This window comes from Lissotriton vulgaris, chromosome 4_1 (assembly GCF_964263255.1).
Source record: "Lissotriton vulgaris chromosome 4_1, aLisVul1.2, whole genome shotgun sequence".
Classification (NCBI taxonomy): Eukaryota; Metazoa; Chordata; class Amphibia; order Caudata; family Salamandridae; genus Lissotriton; species Lissotriton vulgaris.
Window position 1 is genome coordinate 2050188054 of NC_141691.1, and position 18035 is coordinate 2050206088.

The 18035-nt window shown below is 50.9% G+C and overlaps 1 protein-coding gene across 2 annotated transcripts in view; it reads left to right on the top strand.

The window, feature by feature from the left end:
* MROH1 (maestro heat like repeat family member 1) overlaps positions 1-18035 on the top strand; it is a 2204128-nt gene that overhangs the window by 1869986 nt on the left and 316107 nt on the right. For both annotated transcript variants that reach the window (XM_086966435.1, XM_086966436.1), the window contains exon 34: positions 16295-16494. In XM_086966435.1, the coding sequence (XP_086822561.1) occupies positions 16295-16494 (200 nt within the window). The remainder of the gene's footprint in view (positions 1-16294; positions 16495-18035) is intronic.

The following is an 18035-nucleotide window of genomic DNA, read 5'->3' on the forward strand; positions in this document are numbered from 1 at the left end:
CCAAAGAGAGACTCGCCTTTGCTCGAGAGCAGGAGTTGAGTGGGACAATTCCCACTGGTGGCAGCATTCCCCCACGGGAACCCAGGAGTTTAGACACTAAGCACCTGAATAAAATAGTGCCCCCCTTTAAGCAAGGGGACGACATCCACAAATGGATTACTGCTTTGGAGCGGGCCTGCACTGTACAGTGCGTCCCCCAGAGTCAGTGGGCAGCTATCTTGTGGCTCTCCTTTGAAGGTAAAGGTAGAGATAAGCTCCTCACCACAAGGGTAGAGGATGCTAACAATTACCAGGTCCTGAAGAACACACTGATCGATGGGTTCGGCCTAACCACTGAGCAGTACAGGTTGCTGTTCAGGGATACCCAGAAAACTCAGTCTCAGGACTGGTCTGATTTTGTGGATTGTGCCACTAAGGCTTTGGAGGGCTGGTTGTTGGGCAGTAAGGTTACTGATTACACGGGATTGTATAATTTGATCATGCGAGAACAAATTTTAAACAATTGTCAGAACCAGTTGTTGCATCAGCACCTTGTCGACTCGGATCTGACCTCTCCCCAAGAATTGGGAAAGAAGGCAGACAGATGGGTCAGAACAAGGGTTAAGCAAAACCAGGGCCAGAACCAGGGTGGTCAGAAGAAAGCAGACCAGAAGGGTAAAGATTCGAAAGGGGAACAAACTGACCAGAAGTCTTCGACAGGTCCCCAACAACCCAAAGAGGGGGGGGGTCAGGCTTCCCAGAAAAAGAAGAATCAAGAAGGCCAATCGAAGAGGTGGTGCCAATACTGTAAAAGTAAAACTCACTGGTTTAGTGAGTGCACCAAGAAAGGAGGGCAGACTCCTGCTACTGCAGCCCCTACGGCACCTGTGCCCCCTAGTACAGCCAGCAGTAGTAGTGCGCCTCCCAAGGGACTAGTTGGGTTAACCTTGGGTTCTGAGGGGTGTGACAGCTTAGCTGGCACACTCACTCAGGCTGTCCTTGTCTGTACAGGGGATGTGGACATATCCCCTGATGTCAGTCCCAATACTTTGGGCAAATACCGACAGACGCCTTTAATAAATGGAAGAATGGCTCAGGCCTATAGGGACACTTGTGCCAGCGTCACCATGGTGACGCCTAACTTTGTGGACCCTGGACAGATCATGCCAGGTACAGATTTCCTGGTGACCAATGCCAGCAACGTCACTACCAGTCATAGTATGGCGATTGTTGCTTTCTCCTGGGGAGGGGTAAATGGCCAGAAAAAGGTTGTTGTTAGTTCAGACCTCCCAGTGGATTGTTTGTTGGGCAATGATTTGGAGTCATCACAATGGTCAGAAGTGGAGCAACGGACTCACATGGAGATGTTAGGCTTGCCAGCACACGTGTTTGCTGTGACCAGGTCACAGGTCAGACGATGCCCCACTGAACAGGTGCTGGATCCTGGAACAATGGACCAGACACCACCCAAGAAGAAGAGCAGTCGGGTTAAGGCTTCGCCTTCCCCCTTGCCCCAGGTCGAGGATCAGGTCTCAGAGGAGGCTGACCTCCAGGAATTGCGGGAAACTGAACCTAAAGAACTCGAGCTTGACCAAGCTGAGTTTCTGGGCTCAGGGGGACCCACACGAGAGGACCTGGGGAAGGACCAGTTTGCCTGCCCTTCTCTTGAACCCCTCAGACAGCAGGCTGCTGCTGAGGCTGCTGGGAACGCCACAGGTACCCACAAGGTATACTGGGAAGATGGACTCCTGTACACTGAGGCGAGAGACCCCAAGCCTGGCATGACCAGGAGGCTGGTCGTCCCCTTGTCTCAGTGTGGTTTCCTCCTTACCTTGGCCCACGAGATTCCCTTAGCAGGACACTTAGGCCAGACGAAGACGTGGGACAGGCTTGTCTCGCACTTTCACTGGCCTCACATGAACGAAGATACCAAGGAGTTTTGCCGCTCCTGTGTCACCTGCCAAGCAGGTGGTAAGTCAGGTGGCACGACAAAGGCCCCCCTTATACCAATGCCTGTGGTGGGGGTGCCCTTTGAACGGGTGGGGATTGACATAGTCGGTCCCATGGAACCACCAACAGCATCAGGGCACAAGTTTTTTTTTTTTTTTTTTTTTGTAAGACCTTTATTGGTAAACGTGCTCACATACACAGCATTTCGCCTACAACCCGTATAGGGCCGGCTGCTATCATAACAACATTGCAGATCTGTAAGCACATAGCAAGGATAACAGGCAGGGACAAGTCAAGTCTGTAGAGAGCAACGAATGTCCATAGTCCAAAGAAATATGAGCCTCTACAAGCGTTCCCCACTTAAGCCCTGTAGGTCTTATTTTGCATTATTTTCAAGAAAAGTAACAAACCCCCCACCCCCAAACAAACTATCCCGGTCTCAGATCAAGTAAAGTGCTTAGTAGTAGTGCAAAAGTAGAAATCAGTGCAAAAGGTACGCATGTGACTGCTCAGCAGCAGATAGGCGATATCAACTCAGAGGTACAAGGAATCTCACGCCATCAGGCGGTGCGCAGGCCAGGGGAGACTGGAATCCCAACCCGCCCCCCAGGAGCACAGTGAAGTCAGATCCATACATCCCGGTGCAACTTTCATCGAATAAGCAAACATACAAGCTAATCCTCAGGCATTCCGTCTACAAGCAAGCGCCCCCCATCCCCATCTTCAGAGCTGTCAGTGTCTTCCAATCCAAGCATATAGGCAGTGTACGAGGCCCAGATGTCCCGGGGTCGGGACTTCTCCGGAAGTGTTTCTGCATAGCATGTCAACTGGTCCCTGCAATAAGCCTAATCTTTCAACCATAACTGTGCATCAGGCGCTCTCCTACCCCCCCAACCCATAGCCACTCTCCGCTTAGCGAGTTGTAAAGCCAGCACAATCAGTTTCCGTTCCTTACTGGGCACTCCCGAGGCAATCCCCAACAAACACAGGCGTACATCCATCGGCACCTCCGTGGCCGCCATCTTAGCGAGGGCTCCCGTCACAGCCAGCCAAAAATCATACACCTTGGGACAACCCCACGCTAAGTGCACAAAGTCTGCATCATTCGCTCCGCACCGAACACATGTCGCAGCATCTCTAAGGCCATACCGAGCCAACTGTTTGGGAGTATAATACCACTGATGGAGAAATTTATAATGAAGCAGGCGAAAATTGCCGTTGGCCACATAACTGCCGGTCATGGAGCAGGATTCAGACCACTCCTCGTCTGACAGGGGTTCAGGTAAGTCCCGGTCCCATCTTGCCTTGGCCAGCAAAGCCCCCCCCCCCTTCATCTTCCTGGGCAGCCTTGTATAGTCTGGAGAGCAACTTTACCCTGTCCGTCGTGGTGTAGAGCAGTTGTAATGAACTCAATGTCGGGGGTTCATCCGGGAACGTAGGGTATAAGGAGCGCACTGCCGCGCGGAGCCGAACATAAAGGAAGGTAGCCATGGCCTCGTTGGTGGCCTGGTCTGCCAGTGCTCGTAGCGGCAGGAACTGGGCCCCCGGGAATAGCGTCCCCATAGTGTGAAGTCCGGCTCCCTGGAGCACTTGTAGGCCACCAATTTCGCTCGACACAGAGATACCAGAGTGATACAGCAGTGGCATGTCGGGGGCATAGAGCGGCAGTCTATCGGCTCTCCTGCCCAGTTCGTGCCACGCCTCAGCCGTAGAGCGAACTGTGTCCACCTCCCCTTTCTCAAAGATCGAGTGGGTATTGCCCATCATGGCTCGCAAGGGATAAGGTAGAACGGCACTGGCTTCGAGCGCTACATGAGGTGTGTACGGGGGGGCAGAAATCCAATATGCAGCAAAATGAGCCTGTGCACAGAGGTAGTACAGTTTCATATCCGGGACAGCATAACCGCCAAGAGCGTAAGGCTTAGTTAACACCTCCCATGTCACCCTAGGCTTCTTTCCCGCCCAGACCAGGGAGATCAGCAACGAGCGCAGTTGTGCAAAAAAGTGAGAAGTCAGCCGAAGGGGAATGTTGACAAAAAGATACAAAAACTTCGGTAGCACAACCATTTTGATTAAAGCCACGCGATCCGCTAGGGTAAGAGGGAGCTTGACCCATCTGGCCACTTGGTCCTCTAGCTTAGAGACAGCCACCCCGTAGTTGGCCCTGATAACTTCCTGACTGTTCCGGTGGATTTGGATCCCAAGATACCGTACCGATTCTTCAGCCCACTCCAGAGGAAACTCCAGTGGGAATGGCACAGTGATATCCGTGAGAGGCAATAGGATAGATTTATCCCAATTGATGGTCAATCCGGAATATCGCCCGAACCGAATAAATTCCCGCAGGATGGGTTCTAGATGTAGGGCAGGCTCCCGCACATAAAGCACCATATCGTCAGCATACATAGAGACAGCCAACGAGCGGAGGGGGAATTTCAGGGCTGCAGCAGCATACCTCTGTCTCAAGACGCAGGCTAGCGGCTCCATAACAAGTGCAAATAATAGAGGGGAGAGAGGGCAACCCTGCCGGGTGCCCCTCCACACCGGGAACGCAGCCGAGACATGGCCATTAACTCGAACCCGCGCCATAGGGTCAGTGTACAGGAGAGTCACCAACGAGGTGAAAAAAAAGGGAACACCCATGCGATGCAAGATAGCAATCATGTACCGCCACGCCACCGAATCAAACGCTTTCGCAGCATCTAATAACACCGCTACCGCAGCCAGGTCCGGTTTAAGGAGATGTAACACAGCGAATAGGGCCCTTAGATTGTGTGTGGTCGAACGGAGCGGTATAAACCCCGATTGGTCCGGTAGGACCATCACCGGAAGCAATAGCCGCAGCCGAGTGGCCAGCACCTTAGCTATAATTTTAACGTCAGTATTCATGAGCGAAAGGGGGCGATAGGACTCACAGCGATCCGGAGGCTTTCCAGGCTTTGGCAATGCCACCAACAGAGCCTCCCTCATCGTGGACGGGAAGCGGCCCCGTTCCACAGATTCCTCCAGCACCATAGCCAACTGCGGGAGTAGGATATCAACATATTCTTTATAGAATTCAGCCGGTAGACCGTCAGTGCCGGCAGCCTTCCCGTTAGGTAGAGCTGCTATTGCCTCCCGCAGTTCTGCCTCGGTGATGTGATGCATCAAGAATTCCTGCTGCCCCCGCGAGAGCCACACTAAAGCTATGTCAGCAAAGTAGTCAGCGATTTCAGCCTCTGAAGCAGTCTCGGTATATCCGTACATGCCTTCATAATACCTGGTAAAGCATTGCAATATGCCAGGAGTGTCCGTGACAACCTCTCCGTCCTCCACCAGCTCCTGAACAGAACAGTGCTTGGCCCACGGCTGGCGTATGCGGTCCGCAAGCCCTTTGCCTGGTCTTCCCCCCTCGCCATAGTAGCGCGCTCTGGTATGCTTAGATAAGAATTTAACCTCTTGATCAGCCAGGTCATTATATTCAGTCACTTTTGATCGTATATCAGCCAGGAGTGCGTCCTCAGAACATTCCTCCAGGCGTCTTTCCAACCCATTCAGCTCCCTCTCCAACCGGGACATGGAGTCACGTAAAGACTTTAGCACTCCAGATCGCAGTCCTATACACGCCCCTCGAACAGTCACCTTGAAGGCCTCCCATACCGTGCATGCAGCATCAACCGAGCCGACATTTTTATCAAAAAACTCCTCGATAATCGCCCTGAGCCTTTCACAGAGCACTGGATCAGTCAGGGTGCCCGGCGACAGGCGCCAAGTGAATGGGGCGGGCGCGCACGATGGCATCTGCAATAGCAGGCGGACCGGGGCATGATCAGACAGTGTACGCGGTAGATGCGCAACATCCAACACCCAGCCACTCACATCCCGAGTCACCAGCCAGTAGTCCAGACGTGACCAAGTGTCGTGCGCAGAAGTATAGCAAGTACCCTCTTTCCTCCCGGGGTGCTGCAGTCGCCACACATCAACCAGTCCCAATTCTCGCATACCCCCCACAATCTCAACAGTTGCCCTCTTCCGCACCCATGGCCTGTCCCGCTTCCTATCCAACTCCCCATCCAGGACCACATTGAAGTCACCCCCGCAGAGCACAGCCGATTGAGGTAAATTATGCACCTTATTCCAGAGCGTAACATAGAAATCTGGGTCATCAATATTAGGCCCATACACATTTATAAGCGTAAGCGGTGAGCCATATAAAGTACCCTGCACGATAATATACCTTCCTCCCACATCCACGTCTGCATGTTGAACAATAAAAGGCACAGACTTTTTAACCAAAATCATCACCCCGCGTGCATATGAAGAGTAACTGGATGCAAGTCGAACTCCCGCCCACTTCTTACCCACAGTGTCCGCCGCTGCACCCCACAAGTGCGTTTCCTGCAGAAAGGCAACGTGCGCGCCATGTCTGTTAAGAAAGGCCAATACTTGTCGAGATTTTTGCGGGCGATTCAAGCCTCTGACATTCCACGTAATACAAACGAGTTTACCCCCCCCCCGTCATTTAACCGCCCCAGTAATCTAAACTGATGGATAGCAGTCCACCCTCCGAATGCAGCACAATCCCCTCGTACAAACCCACCGGAGCAATCAAAACAGCACACCACTTAGAAATATACCAGGCCTTACCCTCCCCCCGCCAAGGCCTATGCCGCACATACCTCCCAGCACATTGAATGCAATACCATGACCGAGCCCAGGACAAAAACTCTCCCCCCGTTCCCCCACCACCCACTTCAGCATCCCCAACCTGCCAAAGCCGACCCCCTCCCCCGTCCCCCAACAAGCCCAACTTTGAGTTCAAAACTGTGTGGGGATCTCCCATACGCGGGGACGTAGCGGCGCACTTCTCCCGCCAGAAATCTGACGAGAGAGCGGACCGTACAAGTGATGGGCGCCTTCCCCGTCCCCCCCCCCCCCCCCCCCCAACAGCAAAGCACTTATCATTCTCAACAAATATTACCACCCTGTGGTTCCAGGCGAGCAGTTGTCCCTCTCAGCAAGAGATTTGCAAGTCCTCACGCAATGCCCCCACATAGAACAGTACAAGTATGACGAAGGAAGAAAAAAAAGGTTCAAACAGTTACCTAGGAGGGCCAAGTTCACCATCTCAGCAGCAGTGCGTGTCTCAGGTGGCCCCCCTTACCATCTAAAGCAGGGATAAAAGTAATATCCTCCAATATCTCAGGAGGCTACGTTCCGCAATGTCTCCAATCAGCACAGCAACACTCCTCGGACCACAAACAGCTACTCAACATCCTCCATGGCGTCCTCCTCTGGATCTCGTTGCACATTAGCGTCTCTCTTGCGTTTCTTTTGCTTCTTCGCGTAGTCCATGGCCGTCTTGGGAGTAGCAAAAATTTTGTGATCCATGGGTGGCCCTATCCGCAGGCGTGCCGGGTACAACATGGCGTATGGAATGTTCTCGTCCCGTAGCAGTTGTTTCACCTGAGCAAATTCCTTGCGCGCGGTTTGAACCGCCATAGTAAAATCGGGGAAGAACTCAAGGCGGTTGCCTTGATAGTCAATGGTGCCCTTCTCCCTGGCGAGCCGTAGCACAAGGTCCCGGTCTCTGTAGTTGAGGAGTCTGGCAATAATTGGGCGCGGGGGAGCGCCCGTTGCCGGCCGTTTAGCTAGCGATCTGTGTGCGCGCTCCACTATAAACACTTTCGAGAACTTTTCAGCGCCAAAAATGTCCACCAGCATTCTCTCCATAAAATCTTCCATGCGGCCCACGTTTGTGGTCTCCGGAAGGCCCGTGACGCGGATGTTATTGCGCCTGGACCTCCCTTCTAAGTCCTCGTTCTTAGCTTGGATGACCGCCAGTACCTTCTCCATATTAAATACCTTGGCGGACATAGTGGCCAGTCCATCCTCCGTCGCCGACACCCTCTGCTCCACCTCACCCATCCTCTCATTCTGGCGATCGTACTGCGAGGCCAGATGGTCGAGTCTGTGATTGACCGCCTCCATGGTGCATTCTATGGATTGCAATGTCTTCTGCATGGCGACCAAAGTGTTTTCCAGGGTCGGGGCCCCGCCAACGGCCCCCGATGTCCCTGCGTCCGTTGGCGATTGTGATAGAGAGGTCGTCGTTCTCCTCGTTTCGAAGTTGATTTTGGGTTGGGTGCGATCCGGCCTGCCCATGGTGCGGCTATGTGGCCCTGGCAACTCCCCGGCCGAAGGTTCCACCGCCCACGTGGCACAGGCTCCCCCAAGCTGCGCGCCGGCAGCCGCCGGCAAATAAGCAGGGGCCCACACTCAATGGGCCTGCCGTGAGTAAAGTCTGCAAGATGCAAAAGTGCCGTGTGTTCACCCAGCCAACAGTCGCTGTAGCTCGCCTCTCTCTCGCCTCTCGGTCACCTCCCAGCCGAGGGCAGTTTGCAGGGGAAACCCCGCGAGGCCTAGCTCCGCTTCCGCAGCCCCGGCCTCGCGTCGGTCGGCCCCCCGCTCACCACCGCTCGCCGGACAGGGCTCCACTTCTCTAGGTCCCAGCACCAGAGGGCCGTCACTTAGTCGTCGATATCGTACACAGACCCCAAGCAGCTCCGGAGGCGATACAGAGACAGGAAGCCAGTGGCCGAGCAGAGGGCTCCAGCCGGCGCGCAAGCAGCGCCACCAGCCCGCTCAGATCCGGGCGGCAAACCGCCAGCCGACGGTTAGCCCAATATCTCCTCCGTACAGCCGTCCAGGCGGGCGAAAATTCACCAGTCGTGCCCCCGGGTCCGTAGATGTGCCCTGCCGTCGAGTCGGGGGCGGTAGGCAACGGGAAATGCAGGATTTTAATGCAGATTATAGACGGTCCCGGCAGAGCCTCACATACGTGCGGCCATCTTGCTCGGCGCCCTCTAGCGCCCCCCGCATCAGGGCACAAGTTTATACTGGTGGTAGTGGATCATGCCACCAGGTATCCTGAAGCTATTCCCCTTAGGACCACTACAGCACCTGTTGTGGCAAGAGCCCTAGTTGGAGTATTCTCCAGAGTGGGCTTCCCTAAGGAGGTCGTCTCCGACAGAGGTGCAAACTTCATGTCGAGCTACTTAACTGCTATGTGGAAGGAGTGTGGTGTCAACTACAAGTTCACTACGCCCTATCATCCACAATGCAATGGGCTTGTTGAAAGATTCAACAGGACCCTGAAAGGGATGATTCATGGACTACCTGAAAAGCTTCGGCGTAGATGGGACGTCCTGATCCCCTGCCTCTTATTCGCTTACAGAGAAGTCCCACAGAAGGGGGTTGGCTACAGCCCTTTTGAACTTTTGTACGGGCATCCTGTAAGAGGACCCCTGTGTTTGGTGAAGGAAGGATGGGAGAGACCTCTCAAAAAGCCTGCAACCAGCATAGTGGACTATGTGCTTGGTCTCAGAGGGACACGACATGTACGTAACTGTGAACCCCAGTTAAAGTTAACTGAAGCCTCAGTTCCACAAAATGGACGCTGCCACCACAGACACAAGTCTGGCCTCCTGCTGCTGGGAGTCCTTCCAGCGAGGAGAGCTCGGACAAAGGGTTTCCTGTCAAGGGCGGTGTTCGCACCGTCCCAGACAGGGTTTGTGTATTCTGGGTAGGTAGGGCTTTGCGAGAAGGTGACTGCGGAGTGGCACCCCGGTGCTCACTACGCATCTGCCGGCTAGAACCAGTTCCAGGGGCGCGCAGCCCCTGACCTGGAGAAAGTCCAGCAGGGGGAGAGGGGTGTAACTACCCCCCTTCTTGGTCCCACCCTTAGGGCAGGACCTAGTCATGTACCCACCCCTTTCTTTAGGATAAAGGCCGGAGCGGGGACCCTTCCAAATCAGATCATCTTTGAATCAAGAACTACTTTCTACGAAAGGACATTCAAGACTCTTCTCAAGATTTCTCCCTTGTGGCTAAGGAGTAGTCACCCTGCATCCGCAGGCACCATCTAAGAACTCTGCGGTTTGCTGCAAGTCCTTCCTCAGGAATCCGACGACCCAGCTCGACGAGAATCGGCTTCCCTGGCACCTCTGACCTCTACCCACGTCGTCAGCTCAGCTGAGATCTGTGGGTGCGACGAGACCTCGAGGGACCGGCCATCATCAAAACCAGCACGCTTTCTTAAACAGCACGACCATCGAAGCCATTCTCTGGTGAGTGCTCTGGGGTCCGAGACGCCCCGACCCTGAGCCGCTCCAGCATCGAAGTGCAGCCTCCCCGCATCTCCACGATCTGCGTGGGGCCCTTCTGCTCGCCGCTCAGCACGTTGTCTGGTCACTAGCCGCTGGCTTGTGCCCTTCTTTGACGACATCCGACAACCAACGCTGCTGGTCTGGTTGCTCCAGACTGGCCTTTGCTTCCTTCTTGGAGAGAAGCACCCCGGACCCTCCTGGTCCACTCCAGATGCCATTTTAGGCCCACCTCGTGGCCCTGAAATCTGCCAAGGCTTGTTGCCCCAATCCTGGGCCCAGCGACGCCGACAGCATCAACCTTCGTGGGACAGCTCGCACCTCCACCCTGGTCGCCGACAACGCCTCCTGGTCCGTGAGACTGCAGAGCCTAGCGTCGCCCACTCACCTTGTCGAGGTGACGGCCATCCGGTGCCTTCCTGGTACCCTCTGACTACTGGCTAGTAGTACGAACTTGGTCCCCTCTGCTTTCAGGTATCAACGATCTCTGATCCAGGCTTGGATCTCTACGAACTATTCAGCACTGGTCGCCGGCCAGCAACTCCTTTTCTTCCGGCTCCTGGCTCGTCAGCGAAGACCCCGACGCCTGTAAGACTTGTGCAGCCGCAGCCCTCGTGGCTAGGTAACTCCGGCATTTCGGTGCCTGCATAGCCTCCTTACTCTAGAGTCCTGAGTCCCTCGCTTCCGACTTGCCTTATCGGGTCCGCCCGAGACCATTAGAACTTTCCGTGCCCTCGGGCATTTGTTTTAAATTGTGCACTTGAAGTATTTTCTAAGAGCTTTGGTTCTGTGCTTAGTACCCTGTCCTCATAAAGAGTACAGGGCTGTTGTGATTCTTAATAAATATACTGTTTATTTTCATAACACTTGTGTGGTGTCCTTTCACTTGGTGTTCGAGGGGTATGTGATGGTATAACAGCTGGCTTAACACGCCCTCTAGAGTTTAGCCCGAAGACTGCTCGTATCCACGCTACTAGGATAGCTGGTCTAAGGTTGACTTACAACCAATCACCATAAGGGTCGTTGGAACGATACATAGTGGTCGCTAGAATAGCGAACGCTGCATATCGGGCCAACTTCTCACACCGATCCTAATCTCTATTGCATCTGTGTCCCTACCCTGGATATGGGTGACTTGCTGTTCTAATGGGCCTTGCTGCCCACTTTCCGCTGTTAAGCACCCACTGATTATATCCACTGGACATACCTTGCCCTGAACCCTGATGTTTACATCCTCACGTCAGTCATTGTTATCCAACGAGCTCAGGGCCTCATATCTATTGCTTGTTGGAATTGAATCGATGTAGGGAACTTTTTCCAAATTAGGGTGTCCCTTGCAAATAACACCACTGTTATGCGGGGGATAAAAAAACGCAGCGGGACTACATTTACATGGTCATGATGGATTATGGCTGAATCCGCCTGCCTCAGAATGTCATTAACTAGTCTGGGGGAATTAAAGCTCACCACAACACAGTCCCCCTCCATCCTTTTCTTCGACATTCCCACCCATGGTACCCTTCTCACCATCTTAAAATTATTGTGCAAATGATCGCCCAGCACAGTTTTAGCAGACAGGAAGTAAAGGGCTTTATTTTGTAGCGTGGTCCAATGTTTTTCACGTCCATCCTTAGTTTTCGGGACATTAGCCAGGATAACTGAGTATGGGCAAGCCTCCGGAGGGAGGTGCAATGAGAATACTTTTTTAATGGGCTGTTCTGGTGGGCTTAATCTACCTACAGGACCCTTAGGCCCTGGTTTAGCTCCCTCCCTAGATCCTAAAAGTGGAATGGTCGTAGTAGGTGCTAAAACTTGGGCTGTTTCTTGTAGCCCGGGTATTATCATGGAGTCCACCAGGGCATTTACTCTGTTTGTTATAGTGTTCAAAGGATGAGCAGTTATTGATTCCCTCTCTGGCATTGGGTTTTTAAGTGATGGAAATTGTTTTTCTATAGCATTTAGTCTACCATCTATTAGTTCAAGTTTGGCCATTAATGGGGAAATAAAGGACCTGAGTCGTTCATCCATGATTGCCATGAACTCGGTCATATTACATCCCTGGTTAACCCCTATTTCTTTAACTACCTGCTCATTTCTTACTGGGGCTCTGGCGTCATTAACCTTAGGTAAGGCCCTATCTTGCTGCGTAACCAACCCCGATGAGGAGTTTAATTTCCTGGGTTGTTTGGCTTGTTGCTGAATACCTTTGGGGGCGTTACTAGCCTTTCTTTTACCCGTTACAGCTTTGGGCTTGCTTGCGGGCCTGGCCCGCTGTTGCCTATTACGTGTTACTGGGGGCGAAGGAGCTACACTACTAACAGAGGACAAGGACAAACCCCCAGTAATGGATAAACTCCCATCTAGAACTGACCCATTATTACCCAGCATATAATTTAAAATAACAGGTAAAACAGTGGAACGATCAGTCAAATCTGGGTCTGTGATCAAGGGTACAGTGTGACAGGATGGGTCCAAGAAATAACTTCTTTCCACAAGTTCAATTTCTTTAGCAACAGTGGTTTCCGCTAATTTCAGGAAAGCATCTAAGGTTCCGGCCCTGCCAACTCCAGGACACGCTTTAGGATTAACTGTGGCCATTGCAATGTGATATTATACACCCAATGTATATTACCAGGGCTTTAGCACCTCTCTGATCAAACAGGAGCAACAGCAGAAAGCACACAACCCAGAGAACACAGTCTAACAATGTCCGAGTCCCTACTTGCAGATGGATGTAGTGCTGTCCGACTGAGGATGTAAGTGGGGTGGCCCGTCCCGGCCTTCTCCGGTCCCGGACGGCCACAGACGGCCCGCCCTTTGCCCGGGCTTCTCCCGGACTGCTCCCGCGCGCGGCTCGCGGGGCGAGAGGTGTTCCGGCTTCTTGTAGTGCCTCCGTGCACGCTGCCGTCGTGAGGAGTGCGCGTCACAGCCCCCAAGCCTGCCGGGAGTTGTAGTGTGGCGGCAGGCAAGTGGTAGGTCCAGCCGTTCCCCTCACGGCTTCCGGTTGCGTGTGCAGTGCTGTGTCCCTCACGGCTAGCAGGTAAGTTCAATGCCCCCAAAAGCTCGCGGTGCTCCGGCTTCTTGTAGCGCCTCTGTGCGCGCTGCCGTCGTGAGGAGTGCGCGTCACAGCCCCCAAGCCTGCCGGGAGTTGTAGTGTGGCGGCAGGCGAGTGGTAGGTCCAGCCGATCCCCTCACGGCTTCCGGTTGCGTGTGCAGTGCTGTGTCCCTCACGGCTAGCAGGTAAGTTCAATGCCCCCAAAAGCTCGCGGTGCTCCGGCTTCTTGTAGCGCCTCTGTGCGCGCTGCCGTCGTGAGGAGTGCGCATCACAGCCCCCAAGCCTGCCGGGAGTTGTAGCGTGGCGGCAGGCGAGTGGTAGGTCCAGCCGTTCCCCCCGCATGGCATCCGGTTGCGTGTGCAGTGCCGTTTTCCTCACGACTAGCAGGTAAGTTCAATGCCCCCCTGAGTTATTTTCAACCTCCACCAGAGGTAGTGGAAGTCAGATGGTCAGCCTATTGCCTCTCCACCATATCTGCTTACTCGAGTGCTGATGTTTTTGACGGGGACTCCGTTTGAGCCCCTGCATAGATGTCCCTTAAGGATGTTGTGTTGTATATGAATCTAGGACCCTAGTGTAATTTTCCAGATTCATGCCCATATATAGGTATAAATCACCCTACCCTTATATAGGCATAGAAATCATAACCATATTTAGACTTAGCCTATGCAGTCCAAATACGGCATGGCTACTTCCACTAGTTCCGAGAATCCACAACGATTTCTTGGAAAAACCCGCCTTCAGCCGTCAGGGACTTCCCCTTGCTTGAATATTGATTTATCCAAGAACTCAAGGAGTTTTCAAAGAACTGAGTCTTTGATGACGTTATTATGTCCAACCTTACGTCAAACTCGGCACCTTCAAGGTACAAATATGCCCACATTTGCTTAGGCAAACACACAGTGGTTTGGAGCAGTTAGACTATCTACTTACTCGACGCCCTGCCGAAGCAAGTGCCGAAGGAAGCCGACCCTCCAGCAGACGCACTGAGAGAGACGCTGTCTTTTCTCTTGCCAAGAAATCCAGCTCCAGTGTTTCCAGGCTACCCTTGTGGGTTGCTGAGAAATCGAGTTCTGAGAGAGAGAGAGAGAGAGAGAGATACAAGTCCTCCTTCATTCTAAACCAAGGAACGGAGCTGATTAGACCCTAAGAGAATTCTTGGAGAGATTCTTGTCAAAGAATACTAAACTTAAGCTACACCTCGCTTACTTCTTCCCTTGTACTAGACTTAGGTTAGGTACACCGGGGTAGGCGTATTTTAGAAGCACCAGTTGAGTACTTTTAGTCTTTATTTATTAATGTATGTATTTTATGTTATTTTATATGCCTTAGAAACCATACCCTGCTTTTACAGTATTATTTTATAATACACTTCGTACTGTACGCATTATACTTTGCAACCAGTATTATGATTGTAGCAGTTCATTTCTTATGCTTGAGAAAGAAGACTGTTCAATAAATACCTTTTATTGAAAACGCCCGTCTCTCTATTTCTCTGCACCTCTGGTGAAACGAAGCATGCACGATTGACTGAGTGAAATAGCCATCTATTGTTTCCGCGACTCTAGAGATTGATTTCTTATTCTTGGGAAACAAAGTTGTCATGTTTATGCGGTTGTCAGAAACGAATCCCTTCTTGTGAATTCGAGAAAGTTTCTAGTGACCTCTGAGCTAGCTGGCACTCACAATTAAGTCTAATATATTCGATAGAGACCTAGTCGACCTCAGTCCTACGTCTAAACTATAGTGTATATTATTCCAATGCGCAGAGCCTATTGGGAATATAGGAACTACACTACAGTTGTTGTTCAAAACAGGTTTTTTTTGTGGCTATCTGCTTAGCCAGAAGGGTGAACGAGTTACAAGCTCCAACAAATCGATGTTGCCAACCAGGTCTGCTTTCCTGTTAAATATTGATAGTCTTCCACCTAGCTCAGTCCATTACCCTTCGACCTTCTATCCCCCACCCCAGTCCACTATAGAGGCGGAGCAGTTGGATCAGTTGGATCCTAGGCGAGCGGTCAACTACTAGCTCAACTGTACCAGCAGTATATATCAATAGATAAGCAGCTGTTTGTTGGCTACTGCGGAGCCAAGAAGGGTAAGGTGGTGCAAAAGAGGATGCTCTCCCAGATGGAGCATTTTATGGATTAAAAACTGCACCATTCTAGCCAAGAAAGACCCACCAAAGGGACTTGGGGCTCATTCCACCAGGGACAAATCCACACCTTTTGCCCTTTCCAAGGGGGTAACCATTGCAGACATCTGCAAGGTAGCAACATGGGCATCCCTGCACACCGTTGCCAAGCACTACTGCCTGGATTCAGAGGTGCGTAGGGATGGGCACTTTGCCAGAGCTGTTCTGTGGGACTTACTTGTCTAACCATCCATCAACCTTCCAAAAAGGGTAGGGTATTGCTCTGTAATCTGTTCTACTGGTGAGGAATCTGCAGGTAGAGGAATCCATCAGAATTAAAAGTTACAATCTTTCTGGTGGATACTCTACATGCAGATACCGCAGCCTATTTGATGGATGCGTCTTAGGGAAAGTTAATAAGATCCCAATTTATTAATGTTGGTACTGCCCTGTTCTATTGATGTCAGTTCGTCCACTCGCATGGAAGGCAGGGAAAAAATAAACGGAAACTGACTACGGGTGCTATATGGCTTCGGGGATGTCATCACTTCTGACATCAGCCGAAGCCAGCACCCCCTACCGCCAACCTGAGAGTTTTGAGGTTTCCAGATCTAGTCTGAGATCTGTGTTTGTTTTACAGGAATATGCAGGTAGATAAAGTATCCACCCGAAAAATAGTTATCAAAGCTAATAAAGTTTTTCATACTGAAGTTGTTACTTTTCCATCCAGGAGTATTGTTCAAAAAGTGTTCCACTTATGCTTTTAATGTTTCCCTTGTAAAATAAATGTATGTGATTTAGAAAGTGGCAGAACATTTCATGATGAACTATGTGGTAAACTGATGAGAGGCTATTTGCTAATAATGCTTTTTGCTTTGTTGAATAATGTTCAGGGATCACATTTCTGTGGAATATTACAAAATGGTGGCACATCTTTTGAAGTATGATGTGACATTAACATAGGAGTGCAGGGATCCTCTGTGTTTCACCACTCTCTTATTGTGCTTCCTTTTTCTTTTTTGTCTGCAGGCAACATGTGCTTTGCATGAGATCCTGTCTGTTCCGGAGTCAAACCCCGCTGTACTCAGCCTTTACCAGCAGCTATTTGTAAACCTTCTGTTGCGTGTTAGCTGCACCATTGGTGTCCAGCTCCCCAAAAACCTAAACAATGCTAAAGAAAGGAAAACTTCTAGCCCTGGCCCTATGCCTAGGAGCCTGGATCCCTGCAGGTATAGTACTGTGGGCAGTACCTGACAGTTGTAAATGGTCTTTCAAGTTTTGTCAGTTGCAATACTCCCAGAAGCACTTGCCACCTGTCTATTATTTTATAATGGCCACTAAAGTTTTCGGTATAAGGTCTTCTCATATAATACTGTGATGGAATTCCTGAATGGGTTCTATATATATATAGAAACATGTTGATTCAGACAAATTAAAACCTCATAACTAAACCTCTATTGGTGTAATTGGAGATTTACTGGACTTGCTTTGAGTGACCCATAACTTGTTGTAAGTACTTTAATACTGCGCCATGGCTCATAAAAGGTCAACAAACATATTTAACCATGCAGAGAAATGCAAAAAGAACCTGGTATCAGATTTCAAATTATCTGAATTGGAAACTGCCAATTAGCTGTAGTGGCCATCATACCCTTTGTTGAACTGCTCTAGTTGTGATCTCCTTGACACCATTTTAGCAGTTCGCCACCCCCAACGAAAACCTTCTTAAAACGTTAGCGATCCTTTCTGCTTTATAAAATTCGCTTCCTTCAAAGCTTATAAGGAGGTCATTAGGAATTACATATCTCCAGTGCTGCTCTGATTCTAAGCTTTGAAAGAGGTCATTAGAAATTGCATATCTCCGGTTCTACTGATTCGACTTTTGGCGTTCTGGCCTCATTTATTTATTGACATATACAGTATTTTTCTAAATTGGTTTGGGGTTTTTAGTTTGTTGTGTTTTTACTGTATTACTGTTTGTGTGCTGCATAAATACTTTACACATTGCCTCTTAGTTAAGCCGGACTGCTTTTCTCCAACCTACCTTAGGATTGAGCACAGGTTAATTTAGTATTTTTTTTGTAGTTCACCCTAAATGCTTGCTTTCTGTGGGCTTAATGAATAAGAGGTCAGGCAACATACAGAATGTGATGGAAGTAATGCTAGCAATTTGTCTAACCACTGGCAAGTCCTCGGCTAGCATTTTAACTCCTCATTCTTTTGTCCACTATGCTACCTCGGTTTAAACCCAGCCATATGCAGATCAGTCTTCGTTCTTCCCTGAACTGCCAAGGCAGGTCCTCTCTGAACCGGAAAACATGCAAACTAACACCGGTTTCAGCCTAATTGAGACTCCTCATTTGAGTGCATCTTGGTTCCAGTGCCACAATGAGCAAGTACCCCACATGTAAACCTACGCTTTGTGAATTAGGACATTACATCAAATGCTCAAAAGGTGATGGGTGGAATGCTTGCAATTTATCTAACCATTGGCAATCGCTTGGAGTTGCATTCCAACCCATCGTTCTTTTGCCCACCATGGCACCTCAGAATAGACCCAGCCATATGCAAATTAGTCTATGTACCGCTCCAGCGGGGAAAGGCAATGCCCCTTCCGGAAGGGAATGCAAGCAGCTCCAGACCGATTTTAGCCTTGTTATACTCATCAATGAGGTATAGATTGAATTGTATGGCACAGTGAGCAAGGGACCCACATGACCATGAATCCTCAAGGCCGAAAATGGTCAGGGGTTGCTTGTGTTCCTTTCTG